Genomic DNA, 15,896 nt, shown 5'->3' on the forward strand with positions numbered 1-15,896 from the left:
GACTGGCTCGAGCGCGCGACACCTCCACTCAGAACTTGACCTCTAACCAGAATCAGCGCGGTCTGAAGGCGACTTATGGCGACAGCTTTGAGAGCAGTGTCACATCCCTTTGCAGCATCACCACGGATCCTGGTACCACCACTGCGGCAGCAAGCAAGGATGGCGTCGTCATCGTCGTCGCCCTCGTCGCCTGGCCTAGCTTCCTCGTCGTGCAAGGCCTGCAACGCATCGTCGGAGCCCGTCGCTTCTACGTCCTACGCCTCTCTCCTCGCGCAGCTCGGCAACACTCCGGACCTTTCGGCAGAGCCATGGCAGATCGGCAGCTTCGAGCCCTTCTCGCCGCCAGGAGTCGATGTGCTCCGACGGGCGTTTCGCTTTAGAAATTTCAAGACGGCCCAGGCGTTTGCGCAGCGGGTCGGGAATGAGGTCGCCGAGGTCGAGAAGCACCATCCGGCCCTGATCACAGAGTGGGGGAAGGTGAGTCTGTGGGGCTGGACTGATAGCTTCTGTGAGGCAAAGAGAGCTCAAGTTTGGACGGACATGGATTTTGGATAGGTGACTGTGCTTTGGTGGACGCACGCGATCAACGGGGTGAGTCCGAAGAACGGGGTAGAGAGAGAGAGGCGGGGAAGAAGCTGACTGATTCATTCGGCGGACAAAAGCTTCACGAGAATGATTTCATATGCGCAGCAAAGACGGATGAGATTGCCTCTTCGGCACAAGGGCTCAAGAAGTAGAGTGGAAACAGTGCTGGTGTTAATCACTGGTCGTGACAATGGGACGCTGAAAGATGTGGAACTGGGGATGAGACATGAGAGCTTCCTTTCGTGAGCTTTCTCGGAGCTTTGCTGTTCGACGACGCCTTTGCGTGCGACGGAGGAGTAGAAAGACGCTTTGGGCTCGATGCTTTTGCTGCTCCCCGTGATGAAGAGTGCCGGTGAGAAAGCGCGTCGCTGGAAGTGAACGGAGACCTAGGGCCGGAGAAGGAGAGAGACAAGCGTTTCTTCTCAGGCGACGAAGTGAGAGACTGATCGGGAGAGTTTGAGAAAAACGACTTGTCACCCCTGCCACTTCGAAGCCGCGCGGATGCGTTGTTCCGCGAGCCGCGCTTTCGAGGGCGATGGTCGCGAATGCGAGGGGCCGCTGAGGGGAAGGCAGTCCAGTTTGGCCGCTTCAAGAGACTCTGTCTCGCCTGTTCAAGGTCGACGCTACACCGAAGCTTGTCTAGGGAACAGTCATCGTCCTGCTCGGCAGTGAGTGACAGAGAGTCATAGAAAGAAGTAGGAACGGCTGCAGTGCGATCGACCAACGTAGGCGGGAGGCCTCTTCGAGCGCTCACGTACGGTTGCACGTAGTAGCCACGGGCCTTAGCATTGGGTATGTGCCTGGCAAAGAATACATGATCAGAATAGACGCTGCTACTCAAGTCGGCAGGGGGGTCACCAACTTGTTCCCTCCCGTCCAATTGACAGCCATGGTGAGGAGTGGATCGAAACCTTAAAGACGGAAAATATATGGCCCGTGCGAATTTCTCGCCACGCGATCAAGACCGCAGCCAAAAAGATTTAATGCACGTGAACCAGACGAATGGGAGGGGCAGAGGGAAGGGCCAAAGCAGACATTGACTGCTGCTTTTGAGATTCTTCATTCGCCAAACGACGTCAAGGACAACGACCGCCGCCGACCTCGTTTCCTCTCCGCCGCCCTCTTTCGCCGTCGTCGACAACACACAGACACAAGATGGGTATTACTCGTGATTCGCGTCACAAGAGGTCCGCCTCGGGCGCTCGCCCCAAGGACTACAAGAAGAAGCGTAGCCACGAGAAGGGTCGCCAGGCCGCCAACACGAGGATTGGAGGCAAGAGGATCCATGCCGTCCGTGTCAGGGGTGGCAACCTCAAGTACAGGGCTCTGAGGCTCGAGAGGTGAGTTTCGTGAGCTTCGCCCTCGTTGGACTGGTTGGCTGGACGCAGGGGGTCAATCGTATAGGGGATCGGATGCGGGCATGGACGACAAATCGCTCTCTGGGAAGAGGTGTAATGCATGAGGTTAATAGGAGAGGGTGCCTGTGGTCGAGGACAGGACGAGCGACCGTCGCAGGTGGTTGACGGGCGTGGAATTGGGACGACGATAAGGAGGGGAATCTACACAAAGCCAGATCCAACGAGGGTTTGCAGATTAGAGATGAGAGTGATGCTGACATCTGGAATAGCGGCAACTTCGCTTGGGGCTCGGAGAACATCACGTCCAAGTCTCGTATCCTCGGTGTCGTCTTCAACGCCTCGAACAACGAGCTTGTGCGGACCAACACCCTGGTGAAGAACGCCATCATCCAGATCGATGCCACTCCCTTCCGTGTCGCTTTCGAGAAGCACTACGGCAAGCCCGTCACGACGAAGCGTCGTGCTGCCGGCCAGGGTGCTGCCGAGGAGGTTGAGGCCCAGAAGAAGAGCTACCACGTTACCAAGAAGCTCGAGAACAGGCAGAAGACCAGCGGCCTTGACCCTCTCGTCGAGCAGCAGTTCGGCAGCGGTAGGCTGTACGCCTGCATCAGTGAGTTGGCTGGCTCGTTATCTCTCACAGCAACATACTGACATTCATCCTTTATCACTAGGCTCGAGGCCAGGCCAGAGCGGTCGCGCCGATGGATACATCCTCGAGGGTCACGAGCTCGAGCACTACGTCCGTCAGCTCCGTTCGCGTAGCTCTAAGCACGGTTAAGCGGCTATCTTGCGCCGCCATCGCCTTGCTCTCGTTTGTCTCTCCTCTCTCGCTCTCACCTCATCACCCTCAACTATCGAACTCGGTCGACCCTGTGCTCTTAAACCAACCAATTTGTGTACTCTCTCATTTGTCGTCCTTCGTGACGGCATCATTTTTTTTCCCAGTCTCCCCTCTTTTCGTCTCGTCATCCTTCGCCCTTCTTCATTCCCAACGCGTCTACGACAGGGCGTAGGCGCCGAAGGAGTGGCCGGGTCAGCGGGATGTCGGAGGGGAGATCCTGGACCAAAAGGGAATCCAGCTCCCTTTCACGTTTCATGTCATCAAAATCATGCTACGAACCCAATCCAAAATGGCTATTCTAGATCGTATTGTGAGATGAGAGTCTTCTTCTACATTGGGCTCTTTGGAAGCAGTAGTTCCTGGGGCTCCTATACGTTTCGTTCTTCGCGATGTGCGGTCTCAATCGTCGCTCAGTATCGTGGACGCCACGCTTGCCACTGCTTTCTGCTCAAAAATGACGCTGAGGAGAAGAGTGTGACGATCTCCTCAGATTCCTCCCTGCTTCCTGTCTCTCTCTCACCTGAACTGGGTCATGAAAATCTTGCACCGCGCAGCGCAACCTGGCTCTGCCCCTGCAATCTTGATGGCGTGCTTGCACAAGTTCTTGCCAGTTTCAACGTCTCCGTTGCTAGCATTGCAGATTTCGTAGTGCAAATTTCAGCGTCGTTGGCTCAATATTGATGAAGACCACACTCACTCCTTGTACTCGAGACCAGTATTCCACTGCCGAAGGTGGCGTCAGCTAATCTTTCTTTTTTGGCGATGCAGGAAAGACTACTGACCGCCTGCACGCAAAACCAGTGGGTTTCGTCCAAAGGCAGCGCCTTTGGTCCAGCGTCATCTGGGCCTTGACCTTCTGTCTCCTCCTTATTTCGCTCAATGGCCTTGTTCACCTCGGCAACGATATCGGACACCAGCTTGAAGATTTCCGCCACCTTGTCCGTCCGCTCCTGGCCGTGCGGTAAGTCAAAGGAGCAGACGAGCAGGGTGCGAAACCAGTAGGCCATCTTTGGACCATCGAGGGTCGTGAGTACTCGGCCTTCCTGGTCGATATTGCTCTGCCAGAGATGCTCCAAGAGCATCTAGGTCAGAGAGGTCAGTCATTCCAATCTGTCGCTGCATTAGATCATAGCAAGAGTGAACTCGCTTCGATTGACATCCTGGTAAGCTCGGGAGGCGTCCCTTGATTTGAAGAGATGATTCTGATGAGACCCTCCCAGAGCTCATTTGTAGTGTGCTCGCCTGCGCTCTGCACACACGGAAGATACGCTTCAGCAAATTCCTTTCCACAGGTCGTGGATGTCTCCTCACTTGCATCATGCTCCCGACCGTTGACCAATCCTCGAGCTCTGTGAGGCACTTGACAACAAGCAACATCAAGGCTTGCTTTGGTGTGCCCCATGCATGTCAGTCTCGAACCAGGAGAGCACGAGGTAGACACGCACAGGCAATTCGTCTCTGCTCTCTACATCGTCTTGCGCCTCAGCAACGATAAGGCTTGCCTTGTCGCAAAACTCCGAGACTTTTCTCCATGCTGCCCGCCTCTACGACGCGGACCTCAGCCTTTTGTTCTCGTTCTCTAACGCGATGCTGCAATCGACTCACTGTCTCCCCTTCTTCCGCGATGGAGCGAGCAATTTGAACGTGGCCGACGAGAAGGCACAGTATTGTGCCTTGCTCTATCTTCTTCATATCGAGGTTCGGAAATTGTGCTTCAAAACAGCGGCGGGTCTCGCAGAGCTGAGGCGCTGGCTCTGTATCAGCGCAGTATGATTATTAAGGTGCTAGAACGGTCACCTTCTGAACGTGGTCAAAAAGTTGCCTGAAGATGACTGGCGGAAGGCTTTCGCTTCGTTGAATGGCAGCACAATAGACTGGAACACAGAAACATGCACATCAGCCACCTACAAACGTTTCTACCGACGTTGAATAGCACACCTGTCTTTGCTAGCCATTCTATCTCCTCGATCGTTCGCTTCTGACACTCGTCTGAGACCTGAGCCGAGACACATCGGGAAAATGCAGCTTGGCCTTTTGAAGCTGTCATCAGTCAAGAACGGTCTTCGGACCGGAATTGTTGTCTCTCACTGGTCTCGAGGCTCTGCAGCAAGACTTCGATGCCGTGTGAGCTGTAGAAGTTAAATTATGAGCTGTAACCCTCTCTCTTTCTGTACGTTACCTACTCCAGCTGGTCTGCTTCCCCTTCCTTTATAAGAAACATGACAATGCTCCTGAGGCAACATGAGCTGGCGATTATCAGCGTCAGAACGAAAGACTCACCTCCCGATTGCAGCAGCATCAACTAATTTGGCAAGCGCTTCGTCTTGCCCGAGCAAGATCGAGATTTTGTGAAGGCCTTGCAAGATCGCGCTTTCCATCTCTGCATTCTTTGCCTCAGTCACAATCTGCGAGAGGGGTCAGCTACCAATTCACTCAGACACTCTTCAAGGGCTTACAAGCGGAAGCATTGTGCTTTGAAAGTCGGTAGCGCTACAAATCGATTCTATTGAGGACAGAGCCTTTTCTTCGTCCCTTCGACGGACAAAGATGATGAAGAGGAGGATTTGATGCAAAGCTTCGACCTTGTACTGGCTTTGGCATAATGCAAGAGCCTCTTCCGCGCTTCCAAGCTCGCCCTGTTGAATATAGATCAAGGCCACCTTTCTACGGGTAGGTGTTGAGCAGCTTCACCGGCTCCGTTCCACTTTCGTGCTCTCACCTGCGAATCTTTGTAGAGTTTGCTAAGAATTTAGCAAAGAGCTTGTGAATCGCCAGCTCGAAGATGCGCAAAGCCTCGAAATGATTGGAGCCGTCCAGTCGCTGATCCCCGTTCTGCCACAGGATCTTGAGAACATGTCTCAAGCTTGAGTGATGCCCATCTCGTTCTCGCTATGATTGCTACTGACTAATTGCCAAGAGCCTGCTTCGCTTTCAGAGATCTCCACTTCTGCATCTTCGACAATGACTATCGGGCGAGGTCAATTGCGCTTCAGCATTCTTGGCCGACGAAAGACTCACGATCAAAAAACTTTCCGAGCTGTATCGCGATCTTGGTTTCTCCGCTGAGTAGCGCATTCAAAGCAATAAGCGTGAGCTTCGGCACCAATCTTTTTGTCAACTTTTCCTTGAGAAGGCGCTCCATGACCATATTCATAGCGGTCGCTGAAAATCCTCTGTGATTTGTATGGATCAGAGTTGCTTTTCTAGAGCTGTACCTTACAAAGGACCCACTCGTTGAATTTTCTTGCCCGGATCAAGTCTGCGATGCTATCGAGTGCCTTTTCCGTAACGGAGATACGTGCAAGCGTCACTTCCAACTCTTTGAGCATGTCGGGGTCCGAAACGCCTCTAGACTGCATGATGCTGAGACGCAGAAGCAAAGGTCGCTGTGTAGGGACTGTCAGCCTGGAACATGTTTACATGTCAGCAATCTATTCACCTCGTCAAGCCCTCTAGGGTCGTTAATCTGCTCGTAGAGACTATAGAGAGCACTCAATGCTGCCTCGGCGGCTGAGAGGTCTTCTCTCTGTTCGTCTTGACGCTCAAATAAGGCTCTCGCTGTGGGATTCAACCATCAGCCATGCATGGAAACCGAAAAGAATGTCCACTGACCGAGCTTTCGAAGGCCTTCGCACTGTTCAAATGTCGTCTCAGGCTCTACATCGATTCTCGAAAGGCCCACTCCACTAACTTGTAACAGAGCGCGCAACTTCGATCTGTTGTCCAACCGATCCAGGATTGTAGTACTTCCGCGGAGGTATTTGACGGCCGGATCGACGCCCCTTCTCGACATTTCGCCTTTCTCGCCCTTCTGGACAAGGGCTTGTTCGAGCAGCGTTGCACCATGTTCGATAAAGCAAGTCGACAATTCTATGCCAAGCTGAAAGATACTTCAGCACAAAGGAACGATTCTCACCAGAAGAAACTACCTGTAGATCATTATCACTGTTGAGAAAATGTTCTTAGAGATGACAACATTAGCCTCTGTCGCGGATGACGGAGGTCATGACTTACCGCTTGCCCTATCGAGAGCGTATTCAGCTAATTGTTGGCCGTCTTCGTCACGACCGCACTGAGAGACAGTCCCATGATTCAATGAGAGTTGAAGGTCAAGCTAATCCACCAAGTGCAACTCACACGCTCGTAACGGAAGCGAGCAAGATAGTAGATGACAAGAGCATTCATCGCCTGTGCTGTGACTTCTTGATTTTGACGATTAGAGATCTTGCCTTCGTACTGTGGGAGCGAAAAGTTAGCGAAAGGTGCGCTGACACGAGAAGCCTAGTCACTTTGGCGGCCTCCTCTAAGAGCGCTCTGGCGTCTTCCTGTCGGTTGGCAAGAGCTGAAGCGCTTGCGGCCATTGACAGAACCATAAAACATTTCTGCTCGACTATGAAGGGCAACAAGGTTTGTATAGCACATATTGATCTCTCGGAGCTAGGTAGGTCTTACCAAATTCGCTTTGGTCGTCCAACGAGGCGGCTTGAACGAGGAGAGCAGCTGCATAGCGGACTGAAGGAGAAACACTACATTGGCTTGCTACAGTGTGAGACACAAATTTCACTCAACTATTTGCTACGAGCTGCAAGCGCTGCTCATCACCGAACTGGTCGTTCTGTAGAGTCTGCGACGAGTTCCACAGCTGAGTGCCTACAGAAAAGTGCCCAGATGTCAGAATATATGCGCGTGCGCAGCAGAGAGCAGTCAGTCTTTACCGATGACATCGAAGCTCTCAGCCTCAGACAGCCTGAAGGCTCCTTGCCATTCCCGTAACAGTGACTGGACTTTATCAAGAAGAACCGCTGCGGTCGACGTTGCGTGTTGTACCCCTTCGCCGCTTCCTAGTGAATCGTCAAGCTGTTTGCCAATGCGTAGCACCTCGAGAATTTTCTCGTGGGGATACTCTATCTCCACACGGGCCCGTTTATCGGATGCAGAGGCGGTTCCGGAGGCCGAATCAGATCTCTTCATCGTGCATCAAAGACTCAAATGAGGGGAAAGTGTCACAAAGGAGGAAGTAAAGCTTGGGATAGGTCTGTTGGTGCGGAGCCGTGGCAGACAGCGCGAAGGTCTCTCGTCCTACAACGCCCTCGAGCGCCCAGCGCCACGCGGGAAAAGTGGAGAAAGAAAAAAAAAACCTCAAATAAAAAATTAGACTGACTGGTTTTTCCATCGAGAGACATCGATGAGAGCGACTAATCCCGGACGATGATGGCCGCCGGCATCAAGAGAAAGCCGGGCGACGGCGAAGGCGGTAGTGCTGCAGCAGGTAGTAAGGAGGGTCCGGAGAAGAACAAGAAAGTGCGGCTCTTGGAAAAGAAGCGAAAGTCGCGAGTGATCAAAGTGGGCAACAACGATGAGAAGAAGCGGCGAGGACCAGACCTGCCCGGACAGCTCGGCGTCGACTCAACTCTCGAGGCACATGCCCAGGAGATCGCTTCGCTCAGAGCTGCAATGGCCCGAGCAGCATCCAAGGAGGGGTCTAACGTGCGGGCATGGCAGATGCTACCAAGACATGCACGGCGCCGCAATGCCTCGCACAACTTGCTCGCGCTTCCCAAGCGACTCCGCAGCAAAGGCCGCGCTGAGCTCCGAGCCAGCAAGACGGAGCCAAGATCGAGGGCAGAGTCTCGACACCGGAGGTCAGCAAAGGGGCGAAGCAGCCTGGGCGCGTATCCTCGCCGAGTCGAGACGCGTCGCCATACCGAGCTGGTGCTACGGGCCTTGAGGAGCGCCAGAAAGGGTAAGACAGGTGCATACGGCCGTGCTGGCGTGGCAAGACGAGCAAATGCGTGGCTCGAAACACATCTTTGGCACGCTAAGCGCTTTCGCATGAGTTCGCTGCGCCCTAAAGTCTTTGGTCCGAGGGGTACTTTGCCGTCGCCCACTCTTTCCCGGTGGGGTTTCAGCCTGGCCGAGGAGCCGAGCCTCAAGTCGCATCGTGCCAGCTGGCGGGCGCAGAAGGCGCGTGCTACTGTCATGGATCGCAGCTACGAATCATGGATCCGGATCGACTCGTTAGCGGAGGAAGGCGAGATGCCCGCTGAGGAGGCGTTGGGAAGAGCTCTGGCAGCTGCGGGCATCCTCGATGGCTGGCAGCCAAGCATCTGGGGCCCAGGCACGAAGTATTGCGAGACAACGATGATGAGCTTCAGCAACGAGGAGCGAGGCAAGCAGACGTCGATGTCTTCTCTGCCGGCCGCTCAAGCGCCCGTCCAGGTGATGTGGATCCCGGAGCAAGACCGAAAACCGCGGCGAGCCCTCCTCAAGACGCACCCTGCCAACATCGACATGCTCTTCGGCAGAGTCAAGCGCGCTTGTCAAACGACAAAGTCCGAGGTAAAGGTGGAAGGGAAGATGGTGGGGCACCTTCAGGTCACTCGCCTCAATGCGATTCCCAGTCCAGTCATCTCGGCCGGCTCTGGCGCAAAAGGTCGCCGACATGGCAGCCAGGCGATTGCTCCGGGAAGCAAGAGGACGGCGGCTGCCTTTCTGGCTGCGATACAGCGTGCGGCAGCGAAGCTTGAGGGCTTCAATACCTTTGAGATTGCCGGTCCTCAAGCCGGGCCTCTGTTGGCCTCTGTTTTGAGATTGCCGAAGTCAACGGACAAAGTTAAGAAGGAGGTGCGTTGCGTCACTGACCATGGGACGTCTCGCAGATGACTGACCCACACCTGTTGTTGTAGGCCTACGATGTGCTCGCATCGCGACACCCCAAGATCGAGTCAGGCACCGTCATGGCTTTCGATGTTCACGATCCCCGGCTCAGCTACCCTCCTAAGAAGAGGGCCGTAGGCGATGTGCGGCGAGAGGGTGCCGGGAAAGTGAAGAAGAGCACCGTGGTTGGTGACCCAACCCTGGCGAGAGGAAGGCTCTTCACCCACGGGGCAATGCTGCCGACCTACACAAAGGGCGAAATTGACAGCCGCCGAGCACACGTGAGTCATCTTTTGTCTTTGTGACGGGGAGAGGGTCATGATGTCTCACTGCTCAAGCTTTTCTCTTTCCCGTTACAGCTCGTTGTGCCTGGCTCCAGACTGCTCCCAAGCTCAAGCGACGATGTCGTACCCGTGGTCGTGCTCTGCGGCGCACAGAGCCGCTTCACTCTGATCGTCCCTCGAGGCTGGGGCCGCCCGTTCTGGCTTTCGTTGGCCCACGGCGATCCTGGCACGGTTCGTGTGATTGGGCAGGTCCAGGCTCGCTCGATTCAGCTTGACTCTGGCTCGCCTTGCTATCCGCATGACTGGACGGGTACAGCAGCAGGCCGGTTCATCCAGGATGAGGAGGCTAGTAGAGCGCAGGCCGAATGGAGCCGGAGACCGCCGGCGAAGCGCGTCAACTACGACCGGGCAGGGATCCGATTCCCGTGGGGAGGAAGGGAACTATGGGAGACATGCGTGGCCAATGGGAGCCGCTTCGAGCGGTCCCGAGGCGAAGAAGATAAAAGGAAGAGGAGAGCACCGTGGATGCTTGCCACTTCGTCTTCGGCACAGCTTGGTTCTCGAACGGGAACAGGAGAGCAGGTTGATCAGCTTCAAGGAAGCCCAGTCGTCGACATGGGCAAGCTCGTCGAACGCTACGTGTCTGGCGGTGAAGATGCAGTCAGGCTTGACTTTGGCCATGACATTTCACGAGTGCTCGTGTGCGTTCGCGTCACCGCGTGCCGAAAGGGTGCCTTTGGGCCCTTTGCCGAGATTCACCATCTCCGAGAGAGGGACGCTGTTCACTGGCGAGAGACGCTGGAGGCCGTCGAGAAGCAAAAGGAGCAACGCGATGAGGTGGAGCTTCATCGCCTGGAGTCGAAACGTGCGGCAAAGGATACGCTGGTGGGCGCCGTAACGACGGGCGATTACTCGCTGTCGAGAGGCAGAGGGCAGGCGATTGCCAGTATCAGCCTCATCGCGTGGCTCGACCTTGTAAAGAGGGATGTAGCAAGGGGCCAAGCAGTTACGGAGAAGGAGGCGGGAATGGAGAAGCAGAGAAACCCGATTCCTCTCGACAAGCTTGTCATCGTCCGCAACATCGATGGCGGCGTGTGTCGAGCAGCGAGCCTGGACCTGATCCATTTCGCGTGAGATTCTTTATTATCATCATCATTGTACAACTACAAATACATCATTGCTTTGCTTTCTTGCTAAAGGTTTTCCCTCGACCATGATCTTGTTGCCCGGGCTACCCTTGGACCATCATGACGCTGGCTGGCTCTGCTCTTTCTCGCGAAGGCTGTCGTGCCGCTTGGCCTCCTCCTCGCTTCTCTTTTTCCTTTCCTCTTCGTCGGCCTTTCGCGCTTCCTCCTCGCCCTGCCTGCCGATACGGTCCTGCTCCTTCTCGACGAGTTCAGCAGCCAGCCGACGGATGCTGGGGTCCCTCGGCGACTGCTCGAGGGCCAGATCCAGGTCCTGGGCCGCGCGCTGCAGGTCGCCGGTGCGGAGGCGCGCGAGGGAGCGTCGATAGAGAGCCTTTAGATTCTTGTCGTCGGTCTCGAGGACCTTTGTCGTGGCATAGATTGCCTTGTCGTACTTGGCCTCCTTGATGTAGCATGCTGTTTCCGAAGTGTCCCCAGTCAGCTCTCGCTTACGCACCCGCGCCCAGCGCAGACGAAGGGGTGAGATTCTCTGTGACGCTCACCTGCGAGATTCAGACGCAGCGCAACGGTCAAGTCCTGTGCGCGTTTGTCCTGGCCGGGCGTCGACTTGGCGCCATACATGCTGGCAAACGAGTTGATGCCTGCGCAATGCAGGAGGGCCGTGTGCCAGCAACGGAGCGCGGCAAGGAGCGCATCGGCGTCGTTTGCCGCCTCGGCATAGAGGCGGTTGCCCTCCTCCTTGAGCTCAAGGGCTTTCTTCAAGTTCGCCTCGACAGACGAGGGCTTCGATGAGCCCGCTTGCGAGGAGCTCATGGTCACTCCGACTCTGCCAGATTCAAGCAAGGGAATGGAAAAGAAAGAGTGCGAGGTGGAGAAGAAAGGGAAGAAACAAAGCTCAGCTGAAACACGTGGAATTGCTTCTTTTCGTGCGCACGGACGGAAGACTGTCCTTCTCAACAAGCTGCGCAACCACCGACGTTAGAGGGAGGAGAAGGAAGAGGAAGTAGAGATGTGGCCTAGCCCTTTCAGGCGCAGAACGGCAAGGCCTGCCGCGGCTGCCGATGCGAGTGGCAGACGGAGATCAATCTGGACCAGCCGACCGCTCCTCCTGTCGTCGGCGTGCCTGCTGCTGCTCTCCCTCGCTATCCTGGGTCGGATCGGGCTTTCTTTCCTCTCACTGCCCCGCTCGCTGGAGCTGGAGCAGCGCTGCCGAATGTCGCGCATGTGGCCGTCTTATGTCGTCCATACACCTCCGTCTCCCTCGGGCCTCGACAAGAAATACCGCTTACTCCTCTACCGGGAACGGCCACCTGATCTGCACCGTAGCCCCGATGAGGATCTCCCAAAGGGCCGCCCGGCGCTTTTTGTGCCAGGCAACGCAGGTAGCTACGGACAGGTTCGCAGTGTGGCCAGCTCCTCGCACCACCAGCATAGAGCTCGGCAGCATGAAGAAGAGCTCGACTGGTGGACGGTCGACTTCAACGAGGACTTTTCCGCATTCCACGGCGGCACCATGGACGAGCAGGCAACGTACCTCAACGAGGTCATTCAATACCTCGTGAACCAGGTCTACGCCACCAGATCCAGTCCGGTCAAAGTTGCTGTCCTGGGACACAGCATGGGAGGCCTCGTGGCACGCTTGATGCTGGACAAGGACAATCACCCCGAGGGAAGTGTCGACACCATCGTCACCCTCTCCAGCCCACATGCCTACCCGCCCGTCCCTCTCGACGTCGGAGTTGAGGGTGTATACACACGTGTAAATCGAAAAGCCTGGGATATGGCCAACAATGCTGACAAGAATGGCGAGGAAAGCTTGCTCCTCATCTCGCTCAGCGGCGGCGTTCTCGACAACCAGCTCGCCTCGGAGCCCTCTTCGCTTCGACTCGCACGTTTGACTAGCGACGATACTTCTCTCTCGGCTTTCACCGCCAGTCTCGCGGGCCTTTGGAGCGGTGTCGATCACCTCGCCATGATGTGGTGCGATCAGTTGCGCTACCGCATCGCTCGAGGTTTCATCAAGGACGTTGGCCGAGGCGCGTCTCTCAGGGAGCGAAGGGAGCATTGGCGCATCTCGTTGGGGATCGAGAACATCGAAGAAGTGCACGCACCTCCCATGAAGGCGGAAAGGCAGCTGGAAGGAGAGGGGCAAGTCAAGAGCTTCCGAGTGGGGCCCTCGCCGCAGGCTATCCAGGTGCTCACTTCGCTCGACGTAGGACCAGACGATGTCTTTGGCCCGGACAGTGGTGAGACGGCCGTTGAGGTTCGCCTCTGTAGCGCTTCATCAGTCTGTCAGGCGGTTTCTCCGAGTGCGTTCCTCGTCTTCCCACCGTCACCAGCCGAGGAACAGCCTTTCCCGCAAGCTGAAGCTCGCTATGAGCTGCCCGGCGTCGGCTTTCGAAAATTGTACTTCTCGTCATCTCAGCTGCAACAGACGGCCACTGATCGCATTGAAGTCGAGAGGAAGGATGATCACGCGGGTCTACTGGACGCTCGCTTCGTCTCGGAGAACCTGTCCTTGCAGCCAGCGGGCATCATGTCCCTCGTTTGGGGCCTCGTTGCCTCCTTTGAACCTGACACCGACAGTGTCAGAATCCCGTCCATGGACAGCTCCTTGCTAGCTTATGACCTCGACTTCCTCCGAACGGCCAGCGCAGGCTCTTGTAGCGGAAAGGAAGGCCTTGAGAGCGTAGCGCCTCTAGTTCGAGCACTGGATTTGTCAACTGGCGACATACAGTACTACCCCTCTATCGATTTGGCGGCCCAACAGCGGAAAATTCTGACGCTGCACAGCACTTCACCTTACATGCCTCCGGGCAGAGCAAGAGGTACCGTGTTTCAGCGATTCCTCGATCCTTGCAACGAGCTGGCTGGGATCCGTGTCCGAATCAATTGGACGGTCAGCGCCGGGCTGCTCGTCTCAAGATACAGAACTGCTCTCGTCGCCTTTCCCTTTGCTATTGTCGCTTCTCTTTGTTCGCTCATCTGGCACGAATGGGACCAGAGTGGTGAGTCGTGAGGCGGAAGGTGCGCTTCTTGTGGTCAGAGTACTCATTTCGTCTTTGCTGCAGGGAGCTTCGCCAAGCCGTCGACGGCTCTATCATGGCACGCAAGTGACCTCATGGGCTTTTCTGGGCTCATCTCCATCACGGCTGTGGTGGTTCAGAAAACGCTCTTGAATCTGTTTCCAGCATCAACCTCGGCTTCGTCTCAAGCTGTCCAGGATGTTTTTGTCGGCTTGGGCTCCTCTCCGCTCATCTTCAGCCTCATCCTCGGCCCTCTCCTCATCGTCGCCGCCTGCGGGCTTGCTTTATGGGTCTCGCTCGTTCTCGAAGGTCTCGTCTGGGTCGCAGCTTCAGTCTCGCGAGCATGCAAGCTCGATGCTTCGCTGTCCTTACCTCTGCAACTTTCGTATGGAGAGGCAAAGACGGAGGGAGCCAAGGTGCAATTGAAGAAGTCGACGCTCGTCGGGTTCGCCCTCGTCATCGTCGTCCTCTGGACCGCCGTGCCGATTCAGTTCGCTGTTCTTGCGGCCTTTGTCGTCCATCTCGTCATCACGATTCGCTCTGCTTTGCCGCTTCGAAGGTGCTCTGCGCTGGAAGAAGCGGCGAGAGCGGACCAGCACGCCCAACACCTGCTTCTGCTCAATCTCTTGTTCTGGATCGTGCCGTTGCACGCCCCTGTCTTGTTTGTCTGGGCGCGAAATCTCGTCAATGGCTGGATCGCACCTCTGGCTTCGTCTTCGGACCACGATGCCTCGAGGATTCTGTCCATTCTCGTCGTTGTTCAGGTTGCAAGCAGCGGCAGGGTGCTCGAGAGGGCACGATCGCCAGCCGAAGCCACAATGACGAGGCTTGCGTTCCTCTTCGTGGGAGGCGCCACGCTCGTCTACGGGATCCGACACACATATCGCATCTCCGTCCTCATCAATGGCGTCCTTTCATGGATCTTGTTTGTCCATTTCAGAGCGAGGTGGTTCCCGGCCTCAATAGCCCATCCTCCTGGGTCTTCGAGCTTACCAGAAGCTACACGAGCTGGCAAGGGTGAGGAAGAAGACGACATCTTGCTCGAAGATCGGCTGGGACCAGGTGGGCGTCGAGTTGCAAAAGAAAGGGTCTCAGCAAATTATTCGAACGTACCGAACGAGGTAGCAAGCGCATTCGAAGAGATGCCAGCGTCTCTTCGACAGTCACTAGTCGAAAAGTCTGACAACGAGGCAGGAAAAGAGCCATACCGAGTGGGAGAGGACGCCGCTAAGGATGAGGAGGCGGAGCTGAGCAAGATGCAAGAGGCGAAGCTGGACGACCTCGACGAAGCCCTCGCTCGGTACCTGGAGCTGATGGATGAGTACGTCGTCCTTCGCGGACAGCACGTCGACGAGCGGCTAGGGGCAGGACACCTGCATTTGGGAAAAGCAAAGATGCAGCTGGGCAGATTCAGGCTCGGGGAGGATGGTTGGGACGCGAGGATGAAAGCGAGGAAGGGGACAAGCTGGGATGAGGAGCATAGAAGCTGGAAGATCGTCGAGAGGGAGATCGAAGAAGAAGCGCTAGAAGGCGAGGTCGCGGGAGAAAAGGAGGTGGAACTATTGCGCAAGGAAGACGGGCTCCGGAGAAGGAGGGGAACTGAGCAGGTCGCTGCAGAACCGTCAAAAGAGGACAAAGATGATGACAAGAAGAAGAAAGACGATGCAGCAACAGCGACAAAGGAGAAGGCCAGAAAGATCCAGCCGTACGATGCTCTCTATCAGTTTGCAGCACTCCCTCCACCATCGCTTCGACGAGCCCAGACTGAGTTTGGAAGAGCGTTGCAAGGCCTTGGAAGTGCGTCGCCCGAGGGCAACCGTACACTGTTGCAAGTACTTAGCGAGATGAAGAAGGTCGAGAAGGAGATAATTGAGCTCAAAAGGAGCCCACAAGATGCAAATGTAGAGTAGCCGTCAATCATATGAACTGAACTCCCCTCCCTCAACCTCTCCTTTGAGAGAGGCGAACGATAGCTTGAGCTGTTTAAACTGTGCCCTCAG

The 15,896-nt window shown here is 55.8% G+C and overlaps 8 protein-coding genes across 8 annotated transcripts; 4 read left to right on the forward strand and 4 right to left on the reverse strand.

Annotated features, from left to right (window-relative positions):
• Window positions 1-21: 21 nt before the first annotated feature.
• FA10DRAFT_265978 (transcriptional coactivator/pterin dehydratase) lies at window positions 22-741 on the forward strand. Its single transcript, XM_025521291.1, has 3 exons — window positions 22-477; window positions 556-591; window positions 663-741. Exons 1-3 carry the CDS (start codon window positions 160-162, stop codon window positions 735-737), a joined length of 429 nt encoding a protein of 142 aa, XP_025379377.1. The 5' UTR covers window positions 22-159; the 3' UTR covers window positions 738-741.
• On the reverse strand, window positions 719-1,490 carry FA10DRAFT_265980 (hypothetical protein). Its single transcript, XM_025521292.1, has 2 exons — window positions 1,448-1,490; window positions 719-1,385 (listed from the first exon to the last, which is right to left on the reverse strand). Exons 1-2 carry the CDS (start codon window positions 1,474-1,476, stop codon window positions 761-763), a joined length of 654 nt encoding a protein of 217 aa, XP_025379378.1. The 5' UTR covers window positions 1,477-1,490; the 3' UTR covers window positions 719-760.
• Window positions 1,491-1,683: 193 nt separating this feature from the next.
• On the forward strand, window positions 1,684-3,015 carry FA10DRAFT_265981 (40S ribosomal protein S8). The gene is made up of 3 exons (XM_025521293.1): window positions 1,684-1,925; window positions 2,213-2,553; window positions 2,615-3,015. Exons 1-3 carry the CDS (start codon window positions 1,741-1,743, stop codon window positions 2,719-2,721), a joined length of 633 nt encoding a protein of 210 aa, XP_025379379.1. The 5' UTR covers window positions 1,684-1,740; the 3' UTR covers window positions 2,722-3,015.
• Window positions 3,016-3,183: 168 nt separating this feature from the next.
• Window positions 3,184-6,143, reverse strand: FA10DRAFT_285072 (hypothetical protein; the record flags this gene model as incomplete). The annotated part of the gene is made up of 9 exons (XM_025523962.1): window positions 3,184-3,244; window positions 3,305-3,412; window positions 3,482-3,507; window positions 3,567-3,866; window positions 5,328-5,448; window positions 5,504-5,628; window positions 5,691-5,749; window positions 5,803-5,957; window positions 6,016-6,143. 9 exons carry the CDS (start codon window positions 6,141-6,143, stop codon window positions 3,184-3,186), a joined length of 1,083 nt encoding a protein of 360 aa, XP_025379380.1.
• A 190-nt stretch (window positions 6,144-6,333) lies between these two features.
• On the reverse strand, window positions 6,334-7,329 carry FA10DRAFT_86326 (hypothetical protein). Its single transcript, XM_025525747.1, has 4 exons — window positions 7,074-7,329; window positions 6,922-7,020; window positions 6,799-6,856; window positions 6,334-6,745 (listed from the first exon to the last, which is right to left on the reverse strand). The coding sequence occupies exons 1-4, from the start codon at window positions 7,155-7,157 to the stop codon at window positions 6,471-6,473; spliced, it is 516 nt and encodes a 171-aa protein (XP_025379381.1). The 5' UTR covers window positions 7,158-7,329; the 3' UTR covers window positions 6,334-6,470.
• A 635-nt stretch (window positions 7,330-7,964) lies between these two features.
• Window positions 7,965-10,896, forward strand: FA10DRAFT_278797 (hypothetical protein). The gene is made up of 3 exons (XM_025523488.1): window positions 7,965-9,408; window positions 9,471-9,722; window positions 9,801-10,896. The coding sequence occupies exons 1-3, from the start codon at window positions 7,993-7,995 to the stop codon at window positions 10,857-10,859; spliced, it is 2,727 nt and encodes a 908-aa protein (XP_025379382.1). The 5' UTR covers window positions 7,965-7,992; the 3' UTR covers window positions 10,860-10,896.
• FA10DRAFT_300706 (hypothetical protein) lies at window positions 10,737-11,732 on the reverse strand. The gene is made up of 2 exons (XM_025524881.1): window positions 11,413-11,732; window positions 10,737-11,326 (listed from the first exon to the last, which is right to left on the reverse strand). The coding sequence occupies exons 1-2, from the start codon at window positions 11,681-11,683 to the stop codon at window positions 10,971-10,973; spliced, it is 627 nt and encodes a 208-aa protein (XP_025379383.1). The 5' UTR covers window positions 11,684-11,732; the 3' UTR covers window positions 10,737-10,970.
• Window positions 11,733-11,836: 104 nt separating this feature from the next.
• On the forward strand, window positions 11,837-15,833 carry FA10DRAFT_300707 (PGAP1-domain-containing protein). Its single transcript, XM_025524882.1, has 2 exons — window positions 11,837-13,878; window positions 13,942-15,833. The coding sequence occupies exons 1-2, from the start codon at window positions 11,880-11,882 to the stop codon at window positions 15,804-15,806; spliced, it is 3,864 nt and encodes a 1,287-aa protein (XP_025379384.1). The 5' UTR covers window positions 11,837-11,879; the 3' UTR covers window positions 15,807-15,833.
• The last annotated feature ends 63 nt before the right edge of the window (window positions 15,834-15,896 follow it).

Source organism: Acaromyces ingoldii (genome assembly GCF_003144295.1).
Source record: "Acaromyces ingoldii strain MCA 4198 unplaced genomic scaffold FA10scaffold_2, whole genome shotgun sequence".
Classification (NCBI taxonomy): Eukaryota; Fungi; Basidiomycota; class Exobasidiomycetes; order Exobasidiales; family Cryptobasidiaceae; genus Acaromyces; species Acaromyces ingoldii.